General features: G+C 37.4%; 1 protein-coding gene across 2 annotated transcripts in view; it reads right to left on the bottom strand.

Annotated features, from left to right (window-relative positions):
- Positions 1-27,750, bottom strand: part of Mipol1 (mirror-image polydactyly 1) — a 254,896-nt gene that overhangs the window by 147,822 nt on the left and 79,324 nt on the right. For both annotated transcript variants that reach the window (XM_041658524.1, XM_041658525.1), the window contains 3 exons: positions 21,551-21,680; positions 15,485-15,518; positions 15,055-15,225 (listed from right to left, as the gene is read on the bottom strand). In XM_041658524.1, coding sequence (XP_041514458.1) covers positions 15,055-15,225; positions 15,485-15,518; positions 21,551-21,680 — 335 coding nt within the window. The remainder of the gene's footprint in view (positions 1-15,054; positions 15,226-15,484; positions 15,519-21,550; positions 21,681-27,750) is intronic.

Consider the following 27,750-nt stretch of genomic DNA (forward strand, 5'->3'; position numbering starts at 1 on the left):
ATTCGCCAGCCAGACATGGAGCAAGTTGGACTTGTGGTACTGAGGCGAGGTAATGATGTCGTTTTTTTTTTCCTGCTACGTAGTACTCCACTTTTTTTTTTTATTGGATTAGTTCTTTTGATGATTTTGATGATCATTTATTCTTCTTGAGTTCTCTGTATATTTTGGAAATCAGACCTCTGTGTGATGTGGGGTTTGTGAAGACCGTTTCCCATTCTGTAGGCTGTCGTTCTGTCTTGTTGACTATGTCCTTTGCCTTACAGAAGCTTTTCAGTTTCATGAGGTCCCATTTATTGTTTCTCTCAGGTCTGCTGCTGGGGTTATATTTACAAAGTGGTCTCCTGTGCCAATGTGTTCAAGTGTACTTTTCACTTTTTCTTCTATGAAGTTCAGTGTGGCTGGCTTTATGTTGAGGTTTTTGATCCATTTGGACTTGAGTTTTGTGCATGGTTATAGATATGGATCTATTTTCATACTTCTACATGTTGATATCGTTATGCCAGCACCATTTGTTAAATATGCTTTCTTTTTTCCATCTGACATTTTTTGCTTGTCAAAAATCTGGTATTCAAAGCTGTGTGGATTTTTGGGTCTTTTATTCAGTTCCATTGGTCCTCCTGTCTGTTTTTATGCCAATACCAGCCTATTTTCAGTAGTTCTGTAGTAGAGTTTGATGTTGGGGATTGTGATGCATCCAGAAGTTCTTTTATTGTACAGGACAGTTTTGGCCATCCTTGGTTATTTGCTTTTCCATATGAAGTTGAGTACTATTCTTTCGAGGTCTGTGAAGAATTTTGCTGGATTTTTGATGGGCATTGTGTTGAATCTGTAAATTGCTTTTGGTAAGATTGCCATTTTTACTATGTTAATTCTACCTACCCAAGAGCATGGGAGATTTTTCCACTTTCTGGTGTCTTCTTCAATTTCTTTCTTCAAAGATTTAAAGTTCTTGTCAGGCAAGTCTTCTCCTTGTTTGGTTAGAGTTACTCCAAGACATTTTATGCTATTTGTGGCTATTGTAAAGGGTGATGCTTCTCTGATTTCTTTCTCAGGCCTTTTATCCTGTGTGTAGAGGAGGGCTACTGATTTCCTTTTTTTTTTTTTTTGAGTTAATCTTGTATCCCACTACATTACTGAAAGTGTTTCTGCATTGTAGAAGTTCCTTGTTAGATTTTTTTGGGGGTTGCTTATGTAAACTATGATATCATCAGCAAATACTGAGAGTTTGGCTTCTTCTATTCTGATTTGTATTTCCTTGATCCTCTTTTATTGCTCTAGATAGGACCTCAAGAACTATATTGGATAGATATGGAAGAGAGGACAACCTTGTATTGTTCCTGATTTCAGTGGGATCACTGGAGTTTCCATTTAGTTTGATGTTGGCTGTTGGCTTGGTGTTTATTGCCTTTATTATGTTTAGGTATGTTCCTTGTATCCCTGCTCTCTCCAGGACCTTTATCATGAAGGGATGCTGTATTTTGTTAAAAGTTTTTGGCATCTAATGAGATGATCATTTTTTTTTCAGTTTGCTTATATGGTGGATTATGTTGACATATTTTTGTATGTTGAACCATCCCAGCATCTCTGGGATGAAGCTGACTTGATCATGGTGGATGATGGTTCTGATGAAGAACACTTGCTCTTAGCCAGGTAATGGTAGCCCATGCCTTTAATCCCAGCACTCTAGAGGCAGAGGCAGGCGGATCTCTGTAAATTTGAGGCCAGCCTGGTCTACAAGAGCTAGTTCCAGGACAGGTCACAAAGATATAGAGACACTCTGTTTTGAAAAAAAGGAGTAGAGAAGTTGTCAGCACACACACATGGGTCAGAACCACTGTACCTCAAGTTTTGGGACTCTTATGCCCTCTCCTGGCCTCTTCAGGCACTAGCCACACACATGATACAAAGATAAACATGTATGTAAAACACTCTTACACTAAAAATATTCTTAAAAATGAAAATAACAAATCTAAATGAATTTCAAATTATATTCAATGATCCATCATTTTCACTCCTAGGTATTTTCCCTAAGGATAGAAATATAGACACAGATAATATTTTAGCTACAATTTGTTTCCAGTTTGTCAAAGCAGAAAGACTATGGTTAATCTTCCAGTGATAGGTCAGTTGATCAAATCTTAACACTCACATTACAAAATTATGCTATGTACAAATTATAAAATCTAATTGAAAAGCAATGATAGAAAGCAGTTGTTCAATATGTATTGCAAAGCATATGCATGTGATTATTTCTAAGGGAATGAGTTTATAGGGATTTTTCTCCTTTGTGTTTATCTGTACTTTCTCCACTTAGTTATACTTTTTAAAAGTTTCTATTTAACAATAGAATATTTATATGAAGGAAAATGAGAAGTATTTATAATTGATAAAATGGTAACATATGTTGGCAAGAAAAACAGAAAAGAGACAGAAAAATTTACTGTATGATATATAGGAAAACAAATTAACAAAATAATAATGAAAAAATAATAAGATTTTTTACGATCACTATAATGAAGAATGATTAATGTTTCCTATTTTCTGTGAGGTTCTAAATATTTTAATTTGTTTTCTTTCCAGTATGACTTTCTGATTATTTAGCACACCATTATTTGCATCTTTTATAATTATGCATTACATTAATTATAAGGAACAGAAAATGAAGACAAAAGAGAGCTTTTAATGCTCAGTTATCTGATTATTTTCTTTGCTAAATGGAAATTAACTTTGATATCACTGTCCAAGATTGTGGATTTGCTATTCAAGTGGATTAGGCTGTGCTACATAATCTCAACCTGTCTACGACCTTAGATCACACAAAATACCAAGTGAGAAATTCATAATTGGCCAATGACTGTTTTAGTATAGAGCTTTGAAACTTAAAATATGTGTCATTATATTAACTTCTCAGGTTTTGATTTCTGTTCTTGTTATATAAAGAGAAAATTATTTGCAAATTTTAAATTATTCATATATTTCCCCTAGATATGTTCACTTTGTTACTTCTCTATCTGCCTTGCGAACTATGTGATAACATTCAGGATTTATTCTTCTATAAATCTATATAACCTTACACAACAACAACTTTGGAATATATTGGCTTCTTCTACATTATATACATGCATGTAATGAATGCATGTATGAGCATGTGTACATGTGGGTGCATCACCTGCATAGGTGCTGCATGCATGTGTGAGCATGTGTACATGTGGTGCATCACCTGCATAGGTGCTGCATGCATGTGTGAGCATATGCACATGTGGTGCATCACCTGCATAGGTGCTGCATGCATGTGTGAGCATATGCACATGTAGTGCATCACCTGCATAGGTGCTGCATGCATGTGTGAGCATATGAGAAGACAGAGATAGGTGCTTTACTACCTAACATTTTTGAAGCAGGGTCTCCACTGACCCTGAAATTCACTGTTTTGGCTAGAGTGGCTGGCCAGAGTCCCAGGATGTGTCTGCCTATGCCCCACAACACATGAGTTCCCGAGAGCTGTGACCCCATCTGGCTTTTAAAAAGCAAAAACAAGAACAACAAAAAACATGGGTACTGGGGGATCCAAACCAAAGTCTTCAGGCCATACAGCTAGCACTTCACTCACTGAGCCGTCTCCCCAACCTCACTGTCATTATTTCTAATGTTTTCTCTTTTCACAAGAAAGACCTGATGGCTCATGGCAATAGGGACTGGCTCTTCCCCATTATGTCTACGGCTTCTTGTAATTATCTACAGAAGATGCACAATAGAGATGCAGATGCTGAGAAAGGAAATCAGACAATACCTAATTTTACAGAACAAATTCAATTCTGTAATTCTCAAGTGGGCATTTAGCTTTGCCTAGAAAACCTCCGTTTTTGTATAATGTTCATTACATACCAAAAAAACTATTCCCTATTGACTTTATAAATCTCAATTAATCTAACACTAAGAAAAGGATAGACACTTCAACTGTCTACTAAAATTATGAACTTGCCAGCACTGTTTTTTTTGCACTTTAGTTACAATCAAAGTAACTTCCTTGATTCCTAACAGTCAAAATTCTTCATGTGTTTTTTTTTCTATATTATGTCTATTTTCCATCTACGTTTATACCAACACTTAGTATTGCAATTCTCTCCCTTAAAACATCTCTGCTCACTTCCCCTTTCTCCTATCTCTCATTAGAAAGTAAATACTCTCCTAAGACATTGCATAAACCTTTCTACTCAACCGGAATCTTCCTCATCTATTATAGGCAGGGAAAGCATTGTGCATCTCCAGAGCATTCCCCCCTCATTTTCCATTTTCCTATTGTACCACACTATTTGCCTGTATCTTGAACTAAATCTTATAGAAGCCTTCAACATTACTCACATGGCTGATTCTCTCTTTTTCCTGCTTTACCCTCCTATGCCTTACACGAAAACAACCATCTCGTTCCACTTTCTTGAGTCTCCCTGACACTCTATTTAACTTACTTCCGTCGGCATTCTGTGTCTATGCTCCTACTCTGCCAATGCCTAGCACATGCTACAGATATTGGTCATAGGCTCTGTTCTTCCTCTAGATTTTAAAGTGTCACAGATCTAATTCACTATATGCTGATGACTCACTAGCCAACTATCCTCCCCCAAAACATCTTTCATCACAACACAAATATCATCAGTGTTTGAGCCCAAATAATGGAGGTCAGCCATGTCCTTCTGTTCTCGATTGCTCAAATCCAAACTATCTTCAAAGTTCTATTCATATTGTTTTCAAAATCTTTCCCAAATGGGTTCCCTTCTCTTGATCTGGTCTTGTTCCTCTAAGCAAGACATTAGTGTTATTTTTCATGAGACCAGTCTGATGCTTTTTCTCCTGTTAATACCTTCTAGCTTAAATGCTGGTTCTCCCGCTAATGAAGGCAACTTACACCACAGTTTAGATCTGTGGTTAACTCATCACCCGCCAATAAAATCCTCTTATAATATTTCACTTGAATACGAATTTGGTATTTTCATCAACAACTTAAACATATTAGCTTTTTCTTCACAGGGTAATGTTGATTACTTGCTTTCTGAAGGAATGTTATCGCTACAGTTCTTTACATGGCCAAATCTTTTTCTTTTCAAGTTTTAGTTAATCTTTTTACCTTAACAGAGTCTCGCTTTGATCACCCCATTAATTCTACCACCAACCACTGCTGTGGAATATTATTTTAACGAGGTAAAGATGTGTTACATTTGTTTATGCTCGACTTGTTTAATGATGTAAGGATGTGTGTTATTTATATAAAGATGTGTTGCATTTGTTTCACCTTGCCTGCTTGAGGCACTGATTGGTCTAATAAAGAGTTGAACGGCCAATAGCTAGGTAGAGAAAGAATAAGTGCAGTTGGTGGGAAGAAAGAATAAGTAAGGAATAAGAAAAGAAAAAAGAAGACAAGGAGAAAGAGAAAAACAAGCCCAGGGCCAGCCAGGCAGTTTCCAGTCAGCCAGACACAAGAAGTAGTGAAAGTAAGATATACAGGAGGAAGAAAGGGAAAAAGCCCTGAGGCAAAGGGCAAAGAGAAATGGATTAATTTAAAAGAGCTAGCCAGAAATGAGCTTAAGCTAGGATGTGCATTCAAAGTTAACAGAAGTCTCTGCCATGATTTGGAAGCTGGGGAGTGGCCCAAAAGAAAGCCTGGTATAAACCACAGTCTTCTCCATTACTTTTGTTTTAATTACACCACTACGTGAAAATATTTTTATTTGTTTACTCATTTCCTATATTTTGTTACAAAATTATAAATTCTACAAGAGACAGAAACATTTATTGTTCGATGATCATGACCATTGGATTATTGCCAAAATCCAGCACAAGGCATATAATGGTCACTCAGTAGAACATGAAGAGAATGATCATGGAATGGAAAATATTTCATCACTTTTATTTATTACACTTTGAAACATAAAAACTGTACAGTAATTCATCAATCAAATAAAGCTAATAAGTTCAGCAATTCAGTAAATATATATTTAGTACCTATAATATCATAGGAGTATCAAAAACAGAATACACAAAAACAGTTTCAATCTCCATAGTAGAAAATATGAGAGCCATAAAGAAAAACATTATGGCAAGTGCTGTAACAGGATACAAAGTAAAGTGCAGGGAGGAAGGACGACCATCAATATCGCTTCATGGGAGAAGTATCCATGGACAAAATATTTAAATTGGGTCTTACCATAGAGGTTGAAGGAAGACTGGTCAGAGAAAGAATGCTCCAGAGACAGGGATAACTATGCTTCAAGTCAAACCAGATTTAAAAAACAGCAGGTCAGTGTGCTTTCCTGTTGATCAAATGTCTCCCTAGAGTTTTGATTTCATTTCTGTGTTGGATTTGCTAGGCGGAAGCTTGGTGTTTCGTATGGGCTTGTGGCTTATAGAGATACAGAAATCTGGTTATGAACTGCTTAGCTGAATGTCTTTAATTATCCTCATGATTACCCCTAGTTTCTTTTTGCCTTCTGTATCTCTCGACTCTAGGCACAAAGAAGATGTCATCTGTAGTATTTGTTTTAGCCTAGGCAAAATGAGGTCACTGAATTACAAAAAAAGGCATTATTACAGTCAATACAAATATGGCATTAAATTATTTAGAAATATTTCAGAGACTAGATAACCTAGAGACAGGGAAAAACCAAATATTATTTTTATGTTACAAAAAACAAACAAACAAAAAACCAAAAGCCAAGTATTGATGTGGGAGTGTCATATATCAATCTGTTGATTTCATTGGTTAAGTAATAAAGAAACTGCTTGGCTGGCCCTCATAGGTTAAAACATAGGTAGGCGGAGTAAACAGAACAGAATGCTGGGAGAAAGAAGCTGAGTCAGTGAGTCGCCATGATTCTCCCACTACAGACAGACGCAGGTTAAGATCATTCCTGGTAAGCCAGCTCGTGGGCTACACAGATTAATAGAAATGGGCTAGTCCAGGTGCGAGAGTTAGCCGAGAAAAGGCTAGATATAATGGGCCAAGCGGTGTTTAAAAGAATACAGTTTCCATGTAATTATTTCGGGTAAAGCTAGCCTTGTGGGCGGCCGGGTGCTGGGGACGCAGCCCCGCCGCTCCTACTACTACAAAGTATCAATAAAATGACTCCTAATGCCATTCTGTTATACTCAAAGATCAATGCCTTGTTTAGTCACCATCTGAGACTAAGCTAAAACTAACCTAATTTTTCTAGATCTCCAAGGAAAATTGAGTCCCTGCTACCAAAGCTAAAAGTCCCCATCAGATCCTATGATCCTGTTATTGCTTATGGATAGCTAGCATGGACTCAAATGTGTCTCCTAGCACACTACTAAGGAAATCATCATTATAATGCATATTTGAAAACATATGAAATAATTTATCTGGGAAATCTTGAAACGTATACTAGTACCAATGGCTAGGCATACAGAGAAAAAAGGTAAAGGACTAAACTGAAAATTAGACTCCTTAGTTTAGTAATTTTAGTTTTTCTCCAGGGCCCTACAACATCCTAAAGTATTTGAGTCTGTGAAAATTCTTCTACTTAACAACCCGAATGCTTAATTATTTTGGTTTGATGGTTTAGTTATTGGCCAAATGTGTCTTCTAAAGGAACTTTAGTCTCCAGTGTGGCAATGTTAGGGAGGGAATAACTTCTGAAAGATGAAGCCAAATGAAAGGTTATTAGCTCACGTCAAGACCTATTTGGAAGAGATTAACATACCTAGCTCTGTGGCACATGCAGTAGCTTCTGTGATAGGCAGTTAGTGCTGAACAGAGAATTCTCAACAGAAGAACTTCAAATGGCCAAAAGACACTTAAAATCATGCTCAACTTCCTTAGCGATCAGGGAAATGCAAATCAAGACAACTTTAAGATACCATCTTACACCTGTCAGAATGGCTAAAATAAAAAACACCAATGATAGCCTTTGCTGGAGAGGTTGTGGAGAAAGGGGTACACTCATCCATTGCTGGTGGGAATGTGAAATTGTGCAACCACTTTGGAAAGCAGTGTGGAGGTTTCTCTGGAAATTCGGGATCAAGCTACCCCTGGACCCAGCAATACCACTCTTGGGAATATAACCAAGAGATGCCCTATCATACACAAAAGTATATACTTAACTATATTCATAGCATCATTGTTTGTAATAGCCAGAACCTGGAAACAACCGAGATGCCCTTCAATGGAAGAATGGATGAAGAAAGTATGGAATATATACATATTAGAGTATTACTCAGCAGTAAAAAACAAGGACTTCTTGAATTTTGCATACAAATGGATAGAAATAGAAAACACTATCCTGAATGAGGTAAGCCAGACCCAAAAAGAGGAACATGGGATGTACTCACTCATATTTGGTTTCTAGCCATAAATAAAGGACATTGAGCCTATAATTCGCGATCCTAGAGAAGCTAAATAAGAAGGTGAATCCAAAGACAAACATATATGCATCCTCCTGAATATTAACCTTCATCAGGTGATGAAAGGAGACAGAGACAGAGACCCACATTGGAGCACCGGACAGAAATCTCAAGGTCCAAATCAGGAGCAGAAGGAGAGGGAGCACGAGGAAGGAACTCAGGACAGCGAGGGGTGCACCCACACACTGAGACAATGGGAATGTTCTATCGGGAACTCACTAAGGCCAGCTGGCCTGGGTCTGAAAAAGCATGGGATAAAACCAGACTTGATGAACATAGCGGACAATGAGGACTACTGAGAACTCAAGAACAATGGCAATGGGTTTTTGATCCTACTGTACGTACTGGCTTTGTAGGAGCCTAGGCAGTTTGGATGCTCACCTTACTAGACCTGGATGGAGGTGGGAAGTCCTTGGACTTCCCACAGGTCAGGGAACCCTGATTGCTCTTTGAGCTGATGAGGGAGGGGGACTTGATCGGGGGAGGGGGAGGGAAATGGGAGGCGGTGGCGGGGAGGAGGCAGAAATCCTTAATAAATAAATAAATTAAAAAAAATAAACTAACATAGAGGGTAGGGGTGTGAAGCCCTGCCCCAACTTCAGATTTAGAGTAACTCCCCAGCTACAGTGCCAGGTGCTGGCCACAAATTATCAGTATAGTAAAACATATCCTGCAATTAAAAAAAAAAAAAGAAAAAGAAAGGGCAAAGCTAGCACAGGAATCTTGCAAACTGACTGTCTAACCATGTGATCTCTTCTACAACGCACTTCTATTACACAAAAGATGAGGCCATCCAACTTTGAATTTGCAGTCTACAAAAACTGTATGTTAAACACAACTCTCCTTATTAAGTACCCAGCCTCACACATTTTGTTACAGCAACAGAAAACGGACTAGAGCATGGGGAATGAAAAAAATGAAAGGTTCAACAAGTCATCTGGGGAAATCCAATTTTCACCTCTATCTTTCAACTCCAGGTATTTCTGCAATTTATTTAACATACAAGCATGAACTGACCAAATGAGAAAGAGTTAAGAATGAAGGGTTTGTGTGTAAGATGTCTTGTTGACCAAATAAAATTCTAATTATAAATAATTTATTCTTTCAAAGAATGAAAGTTTTTTCTGTACTCAGTTTGAGATCACAGAGATATGGGAAATTTTTCTTATAAATAAAAGTAAAGTATAAATAACTAACTTTGATTGGAAATGTAAATTAGCAAATGTACCTAATTATCACTGAATATGATAATTTTCAGTATTTATAAGAAGGATACTAAAATTTTCCTAGAATTATGCAGAAGCAGTATGTTTGGAAAATGTATAATTATTTTAAAAGCTTTAAAAGTAAAGTGTTAGCAACTTGGTATTTTTCCCTAAACTCAAAATCTAACCTAGTCATGAGAAATATGCCAAAAAAATGTAGAGATATTTTATAGAACACACATATAAACCTCTCAGATAGCAGAAAGATCAGGAGCGCATCACAGAGCAGAGGAGACTGGGCAGAAACAATAAATGCAATCTGATGACAAGGACAGATCTTGCAGCAACAAGAAGACACTGATAAAAACTGGTGAAGTCTGCATGGTGTGGATTGGAGCTACTGTATCCATGGTGCTTTCTTCTTTTCATTAATAGCATTTTTATTAATTCTTTGAGAATTTCATGCTAGACATTTTGATTATATTAAACTCTCCAACTTCTCACACATACCATCCTGAATGCTTACTTCATACCAACCAAATTTTGAGATTCCCTGCCCATGCCATGAAGTCAGTTTGTGTTGCTCAACTAGTTTGAGGTTTCAAATTGCACCCATCAACATGGCTAAGATTAACTTTAAAAGTGACAGCGTAAGTTGGTGAGGATGTAAAGGAAACAACCAACCACTACGGGTCAGACTGCAAACTTGTATTCTCACAAGGAAAATCAGTGTGGTTGTTCCTCAGGAAGATGGGAATCAATCTACCTTAAGATCCAGCTATACGACTCTTGCACACATACCCCAAAATGCTTCATCCTATCACAGGGATACTTGTTAAACATGTGCATTGTCGTTATATTCATAATAGCCAAGAATTGGAAACAACCTAGATGTCCCTCAACAGATGAAAGGATAAAGAAAATGTGGCACATTTACACAATGGAATATTACTAAGTATTAAAAAATGAAATCATAAAAGTCTTAGGTAATGGAGGGAACTAAAGAAAAAAATCATCTTGAGAGAAGTAAGTCACACCCAGAAAGACAAATATGGTATTCACTTATATGTGGCTATTAGCTCTTGAATCAAAGCTACAATACATAGAACCACAGAGGATAGATATAGACTAAGGGAATGGGGGGACATAATAGTTATGGATGGACTAGACGAAGGGGACTGGAATAAAAGGTCAAGTGGGGACAGTGAGGGAAGAGAATGATGGAGAAAACACAGGGAAAGTCACCTAAAATTAAAATCATTTGAGGGGTAGTATGGAAACCTAGTAGAGTAGAAACTTACTAAAATATTATACATATATGAAAATGATCTAAATGAAATTGCTAAATAATGGGGGAGCCAAGAGCCTCACTTGGAAATCTCTTGCCACCAAATGATGTTTCCAGTATTGGGAATGGGTCACATCTAATTGATGGCTGATGGGATCTAATGGGAATCCCCAAACAACTCAGACTGTTACCAAGGTTGGTTGCTCTCCACAGACCCTATAGATGAAGACAATACCTACACAATTCATGGAACATGGATGAGTCATGCTGGTGCCTACCTAAAGTATAGTCGGGCTAGTGTTTTGGGTACCAGAAGGTACTCTGACAAATACCAAAGGAGAAATGTAAACCCCAACCCAGCTACAAACTCTCTGATTTACAATGGCCTCAAGATATGCTGGCACAAAGTTTGTGGGAGTAACTAACCAATATCTTATTTGACTGGAGGCCCACTCAATGAGATTGGACCCATTTCTGACATTGCACTGGTGAGCAAGAATATGAGACTAGGTAGTCCTGGGACCTAAAGGAAAACCAAATATTACCTTTTACTAAAGGAACATAGCAATAAGATGACTCCTAATGCCTACACATAGTCATAGATCATTGGCTTGCTCAGGCGTCATCAATCTTCCTGCAGTAGATGGAAATGAAAACAAAGACCCACACTTAGACAATATGCAGAGAGTAAGTGACCTTAAACACACAGTTCTAAGAAGGTATCTCCACTAAATTCATGCGCTCAGGCTTCAGAGAACTATTTGGAAGTGAAAGTGAAAAAGTCCTAAAGGCCACAGAAGATGGAGGACACTATGGAAAAAAAAAAACCCTTCTAAAGGTAACAGGACTGACACACATATAAACTCACAGAGAATGAGGCAGCATACACAGGGCCTGCATGTGTCTACACCAGATGAAGCCATAAAGCTGAAGAGAAGTAGACACATGTCCCCATCGCTAACCCAGAAGCTATCTCCAATCATTAACTACTTGCAAATAAAAATTTAGTTTTGCCCAAGGAAGTCTCACTGGGGAGACTCTTTCTTTCTTTTTCTTCTTAATTTTATCTTTAAAATTTTTTATTTTATTTTTTTATCTCACAGGTCCATTGCTTACACATTTTGGATCCCAGTTTTGTGTTCTTATAGGATTCTTTTTGTTTTTTTAATTTTTTATTGAGAAAAAGAAAAAAAAAAGTTTCCGCCTCCTCCCAGCCTCCCATTTCCCTCCCCCTCCTCCCACCTTTCTCCCCCTCCCCCCACTCCTCTCCCCTTCCCTCTCCAGTCCAAAGAGCAGTCAGGGTTCCCTGCCCTGTGGAAAGTCCAAGGTTCTCCCCCCTCCATCCATGTCTAGGAAGGTGAACATCCAAACTGGCTAGGCTCCCACAAAGCCAGAACATGAAGTAGGATCAAAACCCCGTGCCATTGTCCTTGGCTTCTCATCAGCCCTCATTGTTCGCCATGTTCAGAGAGTCCGGTTTTATCCCATGCTTTTTCAGTCACAGTCCTTATGGGATTCTTGAGTGTGCATGAATGAGTGGGAGGTGTGGGAGGTCCTTCTGTCTATGTGGTGCTTTTATTGGTTAACGAATAAAGGAAATGCCTTGGCCTATTGATAAGGCAGAGTAGAATTAGGCAGGGAAAACTGAGCTGAATGCTGGGGGAACGAAGGCAGAGTCATGAGAACCAAGTAGCACCACCAGAGCCAGATGCCAGACTGAGGTTTACCTGGTAAGCCACAGCCAAGTGGCAATACACAGATTAATAGAAATGGGTTTAATTAAGATGTGAGAGCTAGCCAATAAGAAACTAGAGTAATAGGCCAAGCAGTGATTTAATTAATACAGGTTCTGTGTAGTTATTTCAGGTCTGAGTGGCTGGAATGAGCAAGCGGTCTTCTACAACAAGTAGGTCTCAGCATTTATCTGTTCTTGTGCCTTTTCTTGGATGCTTCTTCTTCTGTTTGTTTTGTCCTGTTCTTAAGTGTTTCTTTTTATTTTATTATATCATATTATTTTGTTATTATCTCTTACATGCCTGTTTGTTTTCTCATGAGACAGAGATGATGGATCCAAATGGAAAAGTAGGGAGGAAAGAACTGTGAGGAACACATAATATCCTGAATAGTGTTGTAAAACTCAAAGTTTTATAACTGAAAGTAAAAATTATTTTCAAGATATTAATCTTCACTTAGAATGGATTGTGGATATCAATCAATTAAAATGCTGTAATTTTGTAGTTCCCCTCTTTGGTTTTTTGTTTTTGTTTTTGAGACAGGGATTCTCTGTGTAACACTCCTTGCTGTCCTAGATCTCACTCTGTAGATCAGGCTGACTTCGAACTCACAAACTTAAGCTATTTCCTGATATGTCACTACAAACCACAAGGAGCTGAGAAAGTGGTAGGTTAATGCTCAATTCTAAACAAGTTACTATGCTATCTCGATGAGGCTCAGGGCACACTGTGGAACATGGGGCACAAAGATCTTAAGAGTCAGACACCAAGAAGGGCTGTGAAATATCTTCTTGGTAAGACACAGCTGCTCTGATCAGAAACCCACAGCAGATGTGGATGATTGCACTAGTTTGAACAAGAAGGGTTTCTTTAACAACCACATATGGGGAAAGAGGAAGCAGGAAGCCCTACCCCTCTCTGATGAACTATTAACAATTGATAGATTAAGAGAAAAAGAATATTGTGACCCCATCACCACATTCCAATTGGTAGTTCTAATTATTTGTATCACAGATAGTCAAACTAAATCTCTCTCGCTCTCTCCCTCTCCCTCTCCTTCCCTCTCCCTCTCCCTCTCTGTCTCTCCCTTCCTCCCCCTATCCTGGCCTCTCTCTCTGTCTCTTTCACACACACGCACACTCACAATGTGAATTTAGGAAAGTAACTGGTAGCAGATGGTGTAAACAGGGACTGGAGGGAGATAGGAGTAGGTGAGGGTGACAGTAAACAGAATACATTATACACATGTGTGAAAGGGTTAAATAACAAAATTAGTTGATAAAAGAGAACTGAAGTCACATGAAAGTTAGTGATAATTATGATGGGCAAAGGAAGCTAAGATAGGTAAGGTAAGAAGCAAACATGGCAAATCTGAGACTTAAAAAAGAGTAGGCAAGATCAATTGAAACAGGTATTAGTGAAGTTGAGAACTTGACGGAATCAAAATTCCAGAGTAAATGAGCTAAGACAGCTGGAGGCCATAAATGTAGATGATGGTTGAATTAGAGAATCGTTAACAATGAAGAAGAGGATATGATCACAAGGTAAATGGCCTAAAAAGTACACAGCACACAGTAGGCAGAGGAAATAATAGCTGGTATACTGGCAGGAGAAGAAGGAAGAAAGGAACAGTGAAATTGATTTTGAAAATGTCACAAAGCAAGGGATGTAACACCACATGTGTCAACTGCAGCCACAGCGTACATGAGCAGTGTCATCTTGTGCATGACTTCATAGTTGTGCTTGGGAAGGACAGGAGGACAAAACCAAAGTATACTAAGGAGGAATTAGCCCGCAGGCCCAGTGGTCTCACTGTGGAGGAGGAGAACTTGAAACCCAGTAAGAGGACTGTGATAGACCCAGTAATCTCAGAGGAGAAATCAGAGTTGAATTAATGCCTTTTTTTTTTTTTGATCCAAAATGTATCAACACAGATTCTGGAAATAAAAACTAAAAACAACAACAAAAGCAACCCAGAAAACAAACAAAAACAGTCTTAACACTTACAAAACTGCAATGCAAGTAAGAAATGTAATATAGAAGTGATTAATGAATGCAAGTATATTTTATTGCAAGTTAACATTTTATAGACCATTATTTTACTAAGAAATTATTTACTAAATTGTAGGACGCATATTCCTAAAAGCAGTACGAAAATTTAAATATTTTAATATTTGATCGATTATATACTCCACACTAGTGTGAATTAGATACCAAATACAACAAAGTAGTGTGTGTGTGTGTGTGTGTGTGTGTGTGTGAGTGTGTGTGTGTGTGTTACAAGGAAACATATTTCTTTCTATAACAAAAGATTCTAAGAGGGAAATAAAGAAGATCTGAGCAAAATTCACTGTTTCGGGATGTTAAGAGAGGCGAGAGGGCACGTGTATGCTTCTGTGGGCACAGCAGTTACCTGAGACACAGCGGCGTCCCGCTCTTCTATCACTGCCTTCATTTCTTCTGCAGTTATTCTCCTTTTACACTCCTTGGTCTTGTAGATTCTATCCACAATTAGAGCTCCATTCTTCTCAATAGCTATCCCAGTGTCTGCATTGTTTATTCTGCTCAGTAATTCCTGTAATGTCTACCAACACCATTATATGTTAGTCAGACATGAGGTTTTAATATATTTTATTTAATATAGGGTTTTAATTAATAGGCACATGTGAATTGTAAATTGACTGAGTGAAGTTATTGAATTTTCATATTGCAGCAAAGATGTACATTATTAGTGTGTCAATTCTTCTTTTTCCCACATCTTAGTTCTTGAAACCCACTCAATTGAACTTAAGCCTCTAAGATATAAGACTGACATCAAGAAATCTCCTCAGAGAATGGCTTACCATGTCATTTTCTTCAGGGTTAATATTTTCTAGCCTAGAAAAAAGGGACACAGAAAGCCTGATCAGTAGCATTTCCTTAGAGCAGCAAAATGAGTTCGCTTTTTAAATCTTTAGAACCTCGAGTAATTTCATTCGCCTAGTCTTTAGAGTCAACCATGACACTGAACATATTAAAGTGGCACCTGCTCGACGCCGTCTTCCAATAATGCTCTCTATCTTCTGCTCTGACTTCAGACTGTTAAGTTATTAATGTTTACTGCTATATATGACTACAAGGATCAATTGTTCATATGTGTTTAGATGAAGAAAGTTCCCCAGTGACAGAAGCACTCTTTCTCATCATGATATTTATTCCTGTTCTTTCAATTCTGATCAGAAACTATTTCCTTTCTTTTTTTTTGGAAGCTGCCACAAGTAAAAAACAAAGCAAGCATTTTTATTACAAAGTTTAACTAAGGTAAGCAATGACAAATAATTGCACTAAATTAAACCTGAAAATCTATTGCAGCACCTAGTATACAAACACACCGAATATACAAGCAGACCAAAATTGAACCATACTTTAGATGAGTGGGTTTTTTTTTCTGTTTTCATATTTTATGGAGTCATTCAATTGAAAGAGAAAGACAATTTTCCTCTTCATCAATGCATTTTCTGATAAGAATTATCACGTTTACTGAAATGCTTATTAACAAGGATGAACTGAATAAATGCACTAATGGAAAAGACAGTCTATGTGATATATTTTGGAAAACAGAATTTAGGCAATGGTTCTGTGATGGATATTAGTAAATGACAGATTTAAAAAGAACTGGGATTATTTTTAAATTGTACTAAAGGTTTACCAACCAGTTTCTTGTCTTCTGAGACCCTCTCCATATTTGCAGTTTTGGGATTTACCACAAAAAGGATGTTACGAAAAATTATTAGAAACAATTGATAAATATGCTACAGAATTGTTCCGAATGACACAACTGGATAAACAGCACTATAATCAGGGGGAAAGTAGCTGTTTTTAAACGGAGCAATTTAATAGAAAAAAGCATAAACAGAAAACGCTGTGTGTACACAGGGGCATACGACACATACTGACACAACGGTAAGAGCTAGAGACCCTGATTACATACAACTGCGGCTCACAAGCGTCTACTAGTTTGCTTTTATTCACATCTCTAGAAGAGCAAATATTCTTGTCTTTTATAGAGTTTCTCTAAAATAAATTACATGTTCAGAGATGTGACTTATAAACGTTTATTTGACAATAATTTCAAAGTAGCCAATTGTTTTGTACTCACTTCAAAAGCAGAGCAGAAAATCAGAATTCTTTCACAGCAAGAGTACTTGAATGTTGGTAGCATTTATCTTCACTTACACTTAGCCAATAAATTTTAAATGGAGTCATGTATTTTAAAATATCTTGGTATTAAAGTTTTTCAGAAGAAACCAAACTAAAAGCTGATCACTATAGTTTCCAGAAAAATCAGTATAAATACTTAAAATTTTAAAAATTATTAAACATAAAATTAAAATATGAGAGGACAGATGATAGTCAAACATCTAGATTGGTAGACTTCTGGTAATCTTTAAAAAATTTTGATAGTTATGGTAATAAGCTTGCAGCTTTGGTTTCTACCAAATAAAAATAATAATAATACCGGAATGTTATCTAATTTGTATAGCTGGGATAATCAACAGAACACAATGTTTGAGGGGATTTTCCCTATAATACTTATAAGTTATTTTGGAGTATGGCAATATGAAAAATTATTACTTTAAGGAGAGGAAGATAACGAGTTCAAATATTTTAAATGAACAACTCTTCATAATTTAGAAACAGTTTACTGAATTTAGTCTAGTATTAAAATCCACAGCTAGTAATAAACAATTTTTAAGTTAAAATTGATTTCTTATAAAAGGCTTAATAATTATCAGCATGAGAACTTATCTCTCAAACTTTAAAGTATCTGTGTGACCAGTTTTAAAATAATATGTAATGACTTTTAATTAGACAGTAAATAAACCTGAACTGTTTTTAGTGAGCCTTGTGTGCTAGATCTCACATGCTGAGAAGAAGCGAGCAAAGCCAGTCCCTTTTCTTTTTATTCTCAATCCTGTTTATTATTTTTACTACTATTATACTATTGTTATTACTTATAATTAACTGAGAAAAACTTGATATTTAAAAATTTGTATATATGCATGCATAACATAAGCTTATAATAAAGAGAAAAGACTGCTGCTCTTATTTCTCCTTTGCTTACAAAGTCTTGGGGATGTGTTTATCACAAACATCAAATGATAATGTCATAACAATCATCTTAATAAAATTAAATAGAACAGGAATCAGTAACTTTTTTAAGAGGCAGGCACTAACTATATTTGGATCAGCTTCTTCTTTCTGTCTTACCTCCCCAACCTTGCCTTTGTAGTGCTAAAACATAGACAATCGGCAAGAGGATGGGCATGGCTAGGTTTCAATAAAAGTTTATTTATAGAAATAGGTGACAGGTTGGCTGTATAACATAATCATTATTTCTCCCTGAAATAGAGTATTAAAAAGTGAAACCAGATTTTTAATGTTAATAAATTAAAGATGGAAGTCAGTATATTTCATATAATTTTCTGGACAAGGGTCATCAATTATCTTGAAGTAATGAACAAAATTATTATCAGAAAATTATATTGAGGCTTTCAACAGGTAAACCATGCACTGTAACATTTACTGTTGCACCAAAATTAGACATTCTATCTTTTCAAAAGAAATAATATAAAACAACTACATAAAATATATAAGGCCTTCAGTTTTATATAAAATGATCTTAGATTGATAAAGTTTACTAGAAGCATGTATAAAACAACAAAAATGCCTGGTTTAATAAAAGATTTAAAGTAATGATATTATATAAAATATAGGGCTTGCAAGTAGATAAGAGAATCTTAACCATTTGTAAACTCATAATAATGCTTACTACAGTCTAACTTAACATCGTCATGATAATTAGTTAAGAATTTTGCTGAGGTAAATGTTCATGGGCTCAGGTTTCAATTGATTTCCTTTACCATGCAAATTCTGACTGACAAGTTTGCGATCTAAGTGAAAAACCCATGCATGAAATGTCACATTTCTTGAGTTTCCCGTTGATCCATCAATATTATCATTTTCTTTCCTGAAAGTTAGCTCAATAATAAGAAGCAGAATAATGGCCTCAAATGATATAGAGTTTGCGATACAAAAAATACAAATAAAAACATTTGAGTCCAGTAAAACATTCTGTAGATATAAGCAAAATGATTTTAAAATATATCTAGGGAGGTAAAGGTACTAGAATAACTGCATGATTCTTTAATAAGGAGAAAAGTTGGAGCAATATGTGGTTTTAAGGCATAAAAAGATTCAGAAATTACGGCTATATAACACTGGCAAAGAAATAGACATATATATATATATACACATATATATATGTATATATATGACAAAATTATGCTTGATAAAAGTACAAAGACAATCCCAGTGCAATAGGCTTTGCATTCAATGTTAATGGAATAATTGAGTACCAATATATAGAACAACAACAAAAATAATATATAGATTAATAACAAAAAGAAATCATGTTTCTTATAACTTCTGAAAAACTAAAAATGAATCACATATTGCCATGATTCAAAACAGAAATGTTTCCCAAAGGCTCATATTTTGAGCGTTTGTTCCCCATATGGTTTGCAGTGGCTGTGGAACCTGTAGTGGGGTGGGTATATAGGCTCAAGTAGAGCATTAGGAACAAAACTTGAAAGGTTGTATACTAGCCCCCATTCCTTATACTTTCTGAGGCCTGGTCTGCAGCAAAGAGACTGACACTGCCAAATGCTCCTACTTCCATGGACTGAAGCACTCCACCATGCCTCCCCTTTATCATCAAGTCCTGAAGCCTACTGAACTCCAGGTCAAAATAAACTCTTTTTTTCTTAAGATGACTCCATTGGGTATTATAGTCAAAGAAACACACATGTCAGTGGAAATCTGGTACAGAGAAGTAGGCTTGCCACTGTGATGAACTTAACATGAGGTTCTTGTGCTTCTGGATAATTTGTGGGAAGAATATGCAAGAGTTTGAAGATATAAACTATAGTGACACAAGAATTATAAGTATTATTAATGAGTGATTCTGGTAGAAATATAAAACCACATCACTGAGAGAAATGCATGCAGTAAAAGCCTAGCTTGTGAGCTTTCAGGCTAGAACAGGATTCTGCTGGTAACTAGACTATATGCCATTTGTGTTATCATTGGGCAAAGAATTATGTCTGAGCAGGTCTTGAAAATCTAAGCAAAGATGAATTTGAAAATATGGGACTAATTATTAGATGAAGAAAATATCGAGATAGTGTAACACCTAGGCTATAAAATAGTCATCGGTGTCTACTTTTAGCTATATTTATTGTAAGAATCATGAGCAAAAAGCAAAGGAGTTGAAAAACACAATAGGTTATTGGTTAGATGGTGACTAAGTAGACAAAAAAACAACTAAACATTACTAGCCAATGGAGAATACAAATGAAAACCTCGATGAGATAGCTCATCCCAATCAAAAATGAGAAACAATTGCAAGTGATAATACAGAAAACTGTGGGCTCATACAATACTAGTAGGAACACATATCAATTATAGAGGAAAATAGTGAAGAATCTAAAAGAATCATACTATATGAACCACCTATCTAGTTCTGAGTATATACACAAAGAAAACAAAATCAATATATCAAAGATAACTACATTCCTTTGTTTACTATATAATTATTCACAATAGCTAAAATACATAGTAACTGGGGTATCTACTAGCAGCTAAAAGAATAAAGAGTATCATTCAGGCTGTTATTCAGCTTTCTGACACTGTGACTAAATACTTGAGACAATCAATCTAAAAGAGGCTCAGGCTTGTCTTAACCATAATTTCAGAGCAAGGTCATATGGCTCTACTGCTTTTGGGTTCTAGGGAGGCAGTCCACGCAACAAGGAGCATGCTGAGATGGAAACTGCAGATCTAGTGATGACAAAGAATCAAAGACAGAGGAAGAAACTGGGGCCTCAATATTCCCTTTGGTGGCTCAACCTTCTAATAATGCACGGCTCTGAAAGGCTTCATCACCTCCCCGTGCTGCCACGGGATGGAAATCAATCCTTCAACATATGAGTCTTTGGGAGGAGACATCTAAGATCTAAAGAATATTACAGCCATACATGTCTGATCCCTAGGACCTATGTAGTGGAAAGGGAGAATCAATTCCTGACAGTTGTCTTCTGACCACCACACAGGTGTGGTAGCATGCACAAATCCACACCTACTCCACACCTTCTACTAGCCTTCCCACCTCAACACAAATAAATAAAATAACAAGTATTCTTAAAATAATAAGAAATTAGATTATATATAAAAACTGAATAGTATTTCTAGAATTTTTAAATATGGTCTTCTTTACCAAATAGAATCAACTGTGTTACCTCTTCAACTGTGCAGCCTCTTAGAGTCAATTGTACTGCATCAATAAGACTTTAAATACTGCTAATGATGTCGAGACATGACAGGACAGACAAACATGTGAACTCACAGAGACTGTAGCAGCATGTACAAAGCCTGCCATGTACAGGTTCAAGTCAGATAAGGCTCCAGTGCTGAGAGAGGGACATAGACAAGGGCTCCCATCCCAAACATTAGTGCACATACAGTAAAAAAAAAAAAACAATATATTAAAAAACAGACAAATAAAAAACCTGATATTAACGAAGGTAATGAGAAGAATCACATAGGAAAGTTGGGTAAGAACAGTGACAACAGGACTCTGAAGAAGTAACTACACTGAGAGCATGAATTTTCATTTTCTTTCTAAAAATTTGATTATCACCCTCATCAGGCAAACCACAAGCTTGCCTAAATTTTAGAGAACTATCACAGGGATATGAATTGTCTTAATGTAATAACAACAATCAGTAACACATGTGACTATGTAACCATAATACAAATCCATACATTTATAATGTTTATATCATACACGATTTTAAATGTATACACACATTTTCAGTGACATTTCCATATGCTTCATACGTGCGACTGCTTCATCTCTCTCCTCAAGGGCTAGCTGCAGTCTGCACATAATAGCTTCATCACGTTCTCTCTGCGCAAAATACACTTCTTCGACCAAAGCTACAAAACAAGAAAACTCAAAATCAGCTAAGAAATAAAAGAAATAAAATTTATGCCCTAGCAATGCTGAAGCATGTATGGGAAGCCCATATACTGTGGATCTGTTGAACTTGTCCATACTGGACTTCACGGTCAAAGAGGGCACCAGATCTCACTACAGATGGTTGTGAGTCACCATGCAGTTGCTGGGAACAGCAGGCAATGCTCTTAACCCCTGAATCATCTCTCCAACCCAAGAAAATAAAGAAGAAATGAGTAAATAAATGAAAAAATTCTACTATTTTAAAGATTATCCAACTAATTCAACTACTACCAATTAATGACTTGAGGAAGCATTTTTAATAATTATTGCAACATGAAGATATCTGGTATGTATAAAAGGAGAAAAAATTAAACAGCATACCTTTAAAAATGAGTTTGTTTAAAAAAATGAGACTCATAAATACTGCAATTATACATGTATATCAATAGCAATGAGCAACAAGTTAACAACATTATTAAAATCAAGCATGTCCCTACTGTAATCTAGAAAATAACTGCTATATTATAAAAAGACATTCATACACATAAGTGCAAAAGAAAACACACAAACATACTGACTGTGCTATCCTCTGTAGCAGCAAAACTTAAAAATCACCCAAATGTCCACCAAAACAAACAGGAATGGACATGCAAGATCTAATCTACATGGGAAGTAGAAAAAGACAAGATCTCCTGAGTAAATTGGGAACATGGGGACCTTGAGAGAGAGGGTTCAAGGGGAGGAGAGAGGCAGGGAGGGGAGCAGAGGAAAACGTAGAGCTCAATAAAAATCAATTACAAAAAAAAGAAATGCCACATGGCACTTGAATTAACTAAGAGAGGCAGACAAACAGAAATAAAACAGCAGGTTACAAACTAAAGCAACTCTCCCATGGATGCATATGCCCAACAGGACAGCAGCTCAATGAGTGCAATCGTGAGTTCACATTGTATATTCACACAGAACAGGAAGCACCTGTGGAGCAGATTACATTTCGAATGGCATCTCTTATTCTGTTGAGAACTCTGATATTATCTGAAACTGACTTTTCTTAAGTATAATTTTTAATACCCTGAAAATACCTTAAAATATTATAAAATGTTAAGCAATATGCCTCAAATACCTAGAGAGCAGTCCTAAATTTTATTTAGTCAAACCATAATGTAAACTTAGAAATATATAAAATACCCTTCATAAAATAGTAGGCTCTAGCCATGGCTGTTATAAATGAATACAGCTGTTCAAGACAACTATTGGCTTACTTAAAAATGGTGGTAAAGAAGCATCCTGAGGATAAACAACTACCATGTAACTAAACTAGTATAACCCCTAACTACATTTCAAAGACTTGTCCTTACACCCACAGATCAGCTTAGTCCTCACCCCTCAGCACAGTGGAACTGATCTAATGGGAGCTCACCAAGGCCAGCTGGACTGGGACTGAATAAGCATGTGATCAGACCGGACTCTTTGAATGTGGCTGACAATGAGGGCTGACTGAGAAGCCAATGATAATGGCACTGGGTTTTCATTCTACTGCATGGACTGGCATTTGGGGAGCTTAGTCTGTTTGGATGCACACCTTCCTAGACCTGGATGAAGCGAGGAGGGCCTTGTACTTCCCACAGGGCAGGGCACCCTGACTTCTCTTAATACTAGAGAGGGAGGAGGAGTGAGGGGAGGGGGAGGGAAATAGGAGGAGGGGAGGAGGTGGAAGTTTTTAATAAATAAATAAATTTTAAAAAAAAAATGGGGAAAAAACTGATGTAGGAAGGTCACTGGTTAAATAAAAAGAAACTGCTTGGCCCTCATTGGTTAGAAGATAGGTGGGAGGAGTAAACAGAACAGAACACTGGGAGGAAGAGGAAGTGAGCTCAGACTCCACAGCTCTCCTCTCGGGAGCAGACGCCTCAGAGAGACGCCATGCTCCCAGCTCCCAGGAAGACGCACGCCATGAAGCTCTGACCCAGGATGGACATAGGCTAGAATCTTCCTGGTAAGTGCACCTAGGGGCGCTACACAGATGATTAGAAATGGGCTAAATTAATATGTGAGAATTAGCCTAGAAGAGGCTAGATAGAAATGGGCCAAGCAGTGATTAAATGAATAGTTTGTGTGTTGTTATTTCGGGCATAAGCTAGCCAGGCAGCCGGGGTGCTGGGGACGCAGCCCCGCCGCTCTTATTACTACAAATGGCGCCCGACGTGATGGACTAAACCCACTTAAAAAACCTGAGAAGGCTTAAAAATAAGGAAGAGAGAGTTTAACTCAGATTTTTGCTGTTTGTTGGTGGCGTGTTGTAGAGAGATTTCCTGATTCGGCAACAGCAGCAGAAAAAAACGCTGTGTCATTTTAAAGCACAGCTTCTTGGGGCTGTGCTGCCAGCGTGAACTCTGGCTTTAAAGCATTTGTGGCACTCTGCTTGCTAGAGGCAAGCAAGCGCTCTCATCTAAGAGAAGCTTCCTGACTCAGCTTTAGCTGCAAAACCCTGCAGCTCATTAAGAGGTCCTGCCACGAAACACTTAAATGGTGTTGACGAAAAGCTGAATGCATGCTTTTCGGTTTTCAGCCGTAGCAGGAAAAAAGCTGCGCTGTTTAAAAATGCCAGCTTTCTGGGCTGTCCTGCCAGGGAAAACTCTGACTCTTTTACGCAGGTGGTTCATGTGGTTTGCAAGCACAGGCTGCTGAAGCTCACTTGCTGGCAGGGACCTTGAAATGCCATAGAGTTGTGGCAGTAAACATGGCTACAGCCAGTACCTCAGCCATGAGGCTGGAAAGCTAAGGAATGGGCTGGATCCAGCCGTCAAAGCCACAGCTTTAGTCCTACTGAGATTGCTTGGTAAATTAAAGGCTCTTGTGGTCAGAAAAAGAGAGATATACAGCAAAGAGAGATTCAAAGACAAAGAAAATTTCTAAATGGTTTACTGTGTGTAAAAAAAAATATGCAAGCTAAAAGTTGAAGTTCTTAAAGTAAAAAAAAAAAGGAAGAGAGTTGTTGTGTGTGGTAGTACACACCTTTAATCCCAACACTTGGAAGGCAGAGGGAGATAGACCTCTGTGACTTCAAGGTGTGGTAGCACACGCCTTTAATCCCAGTGCCTAGAAGGCAGAGACAAACAGTTCTCTGTGAGTTCAAGGTGTCCTAGTGTACACCTTTAATCCCGAATGCCTGGGAGGCAGAGACAGGCGGATCTCTGAGAGTTCAAGGACAGCCTGGTCTACAGAGTTACTTCAGGTCAAAGATACAGAGAACCTGTCTCAAAAAGCAAAGAGTTAAAAGTAAAAATAGACAAAATAGAGGTTAAAACAAAGCTGCACAAAGATGGAAAATACACCGAGAATTTTGATACTGTATGCTATTATGCTCTCTTTGAACTGTTTAAATGCTGAGGGAGGAGCAACAGATGCTAAAAGATATTTATTTATAAATGCTGCTGAACTAATCCAACATAGATATTTTGATGCCTTGACTTTGAAATTTGGATCTAAGGACATGATGCTTTGGAAAGGAGTTTCTTATTTTGTTTTCACAGAGGATCAGACCCTGTTCATTTCTTCTATTCCGATTTGGTATGATGGGCCACGCCCTCCTGAAGGGTTGTTGTGAACATCTTCAGAAAATTGCTTCGCTCAACTGCCAACTGAGATGAAACTAGCACACAGGTTATACCGTGAAAGACCTAATTAACAACGCCCCCATTCAGCAGGAAGCAGTTTGGAGAGAAAAAAACTGCGCCCATGTTCCCAAATATGGTTTATAAATGTTCTTTTACATTTAAAGGGGGATATGATATAGGTATGAATAATTTGCATTAGTATAGATTTTGCTTTATTGATAGAGATTTACGGTCAATTTTGTTATATGTATATGTATTTCTGATATTGATTAAGGTATTGTGCTTGTGTAGTTCATTATTAAAATGTAATGTACAATTAGGAAATATAGGTTGTTGATGGATAATCATAAATAATAGTCAAGTTTGTAGTCATGTTAGTTAATATTTTCTAGATGTGTGTAGATATATTTTAGATAGGCATTCTTCATATTTTTCAAAGATTATAGAATATGGCATTTTAAATGTTTTAATAACTGAGGACTTTTCATGACAATGAGACACTCTGCTCCTGGTAGCACCAATCTACTTCAAGAAGAAGATGGGCATCGAAGAGGCTCGTTATGGAGTTTGATAGCCATTTGGGCAAGAAACTGTTCTTGCCTGGACTATTGCATAAACTGGACACAGAGAACCCACAGAAAGAGGACTACTGAACTTGCCTAAGGTGAGATGGTCTTTCAGGGTTCCTGATTCATGAAAGAGTCTGTGAGACATTCTGCAGGACACAACAGATAGTGACTGAACTGACTTTGAATTTTCCTGCTTTATGGAAATGTCTGCTGGATACCATGGGCCTGAAGGCTGAAGATTGATGCCCCAACGGTACAGAGGAACATTGGGTGACTGTCCAGGCAGCAAGATTTCTCTGTCATTTCTAGAGTTTTAAAAGTTTCTTTTTTCTTGTTTGCTTAGGTAGTATTGTATCTTTCTGGAGTCTTTGATGGAGTTAAGAATAGTTAGTTACAGTTATAGTTTTCCTTAGTTATGATAAAGATTATTGTAACTTTTACTTGATAACTGTTTTGTTATATGTAATTTTGCTATGTTAAAGTTAAAGCCTTTTTTTGTTTAAACAGAAAAAGGGGAAATGATGGAGGAAGGTCATTGGCTAATAAAGGAACTGCCTTGGCCCATTTTATTGGTTAGAAGATAGGTGGGAGGAGTAAACAGAACAGAACACTGGGAGGAAGAGGAAGTGAGCTCAGACTCGACAGCTCTCCTCTCGGGAGCAGACGCCTCAGGGAGACGCCATGCAACCAGCTCCCAGCCAGACGCACGCCATGAAGCTCCGACCCAGGATGGACATAGGCTAGAATCTTCCCGGTAAGCGCACCTAGGGGCACTACACAGATGATTAGAAATGGGCTATATTAATATGTGAGAATTAGCCTAGAAGAGGCTAGATAGAAATGGGCCAAGCAGTGATTAAATGAATACAGTTTGTGTGTTGTTATTTCGGGCATAAGCTAGCCAGGCAGCCGGGGTGCTGGGGACGCAGCCCCGCCGCCCTTATTACTACAAAAAAACACCTTTTCTGTAACAGACAGAGACCAATACAGAAAACTACAATCAATCAAAATGAAAAGTTGTGAGTCCCAGTCTTAACTGATGTAACTATAAAACAACTCCTTCACCTAAGGTTCAGAGAACATCGTGAGAAGAGAAACAGAAAGACTGCAAGAACCAGAGGAACACTGTGAGTTCGTACCTCCTAGTAGTGCCAGAAGCTATACCCCACAACATCTCACCAATGTGGCTGTCTAAACATGACCCCCATTAATGAGGTTGAAGTGAAAAACAATCCTAAGAAGGGATGAATATAAGTCAATAAATGCAACTAAAAGGAAATGAGAAAGAAAATCTTTAGATGAAAGAATGATAAGAAGAGGTAAGCATAAGCAATGAAGAAAAAAAAACAACAGAAATGGGAAATATTAGAGTGCAAATAATAGAATATTCCTGAGTTCCATTAAAGAGTTTTGTTACTGAAAACAGAAGCTTGAACATTGATGGGGTTTTCATGGAAAGCAATTTAATATATTAAAAATCAGACTGCCTCCTGATGAAATTCCAAGTAACCAACAGTTGTTCAGGCCACAAGCCTGGGATGTCTTAGCTGGTCTTCAGTATAAGTTTAAATCCAAAAGAAGTATGCTCTTATATCAGCATGGAATGTCTCAACATCAGGACAGATGAACTTGCCCAGAAGAGTGATGTAAGCACACCAAAGCAAAGAGCTTCCTTTGTCTTTTGTCCCTTTAGACAAGCTGCCACAAAAGGTGTGGCTCTGATTTAGGAAAGGTCTTCAGATCTCAAATGACCCAGACTTATAGGTTGGGTCTTCCCACTTCAAATGATACAAGGAAGAAAAATCCCTCACATGTGTGTCTAGCTGCTTGGGTTGAAGTTAAATCCAGATGTATTCAAGTTG

The sequence above is a fragment of the Microtus oregoni genome, unplaced genomic scaffold (genome assembly GCF_018167655.1).
Source record: "Microtus oregoni isolate MIOR12 unplaced genomic scaffold, Mior012 000009F_ref0000495, whole genome shotgun sequence".
NCBI classification, from domain to species: Eukaryota; Metazoa; Chordata; class Mammalia; order Rodentia; family Cricetidae; genus Microtus; species Microtus oregoni.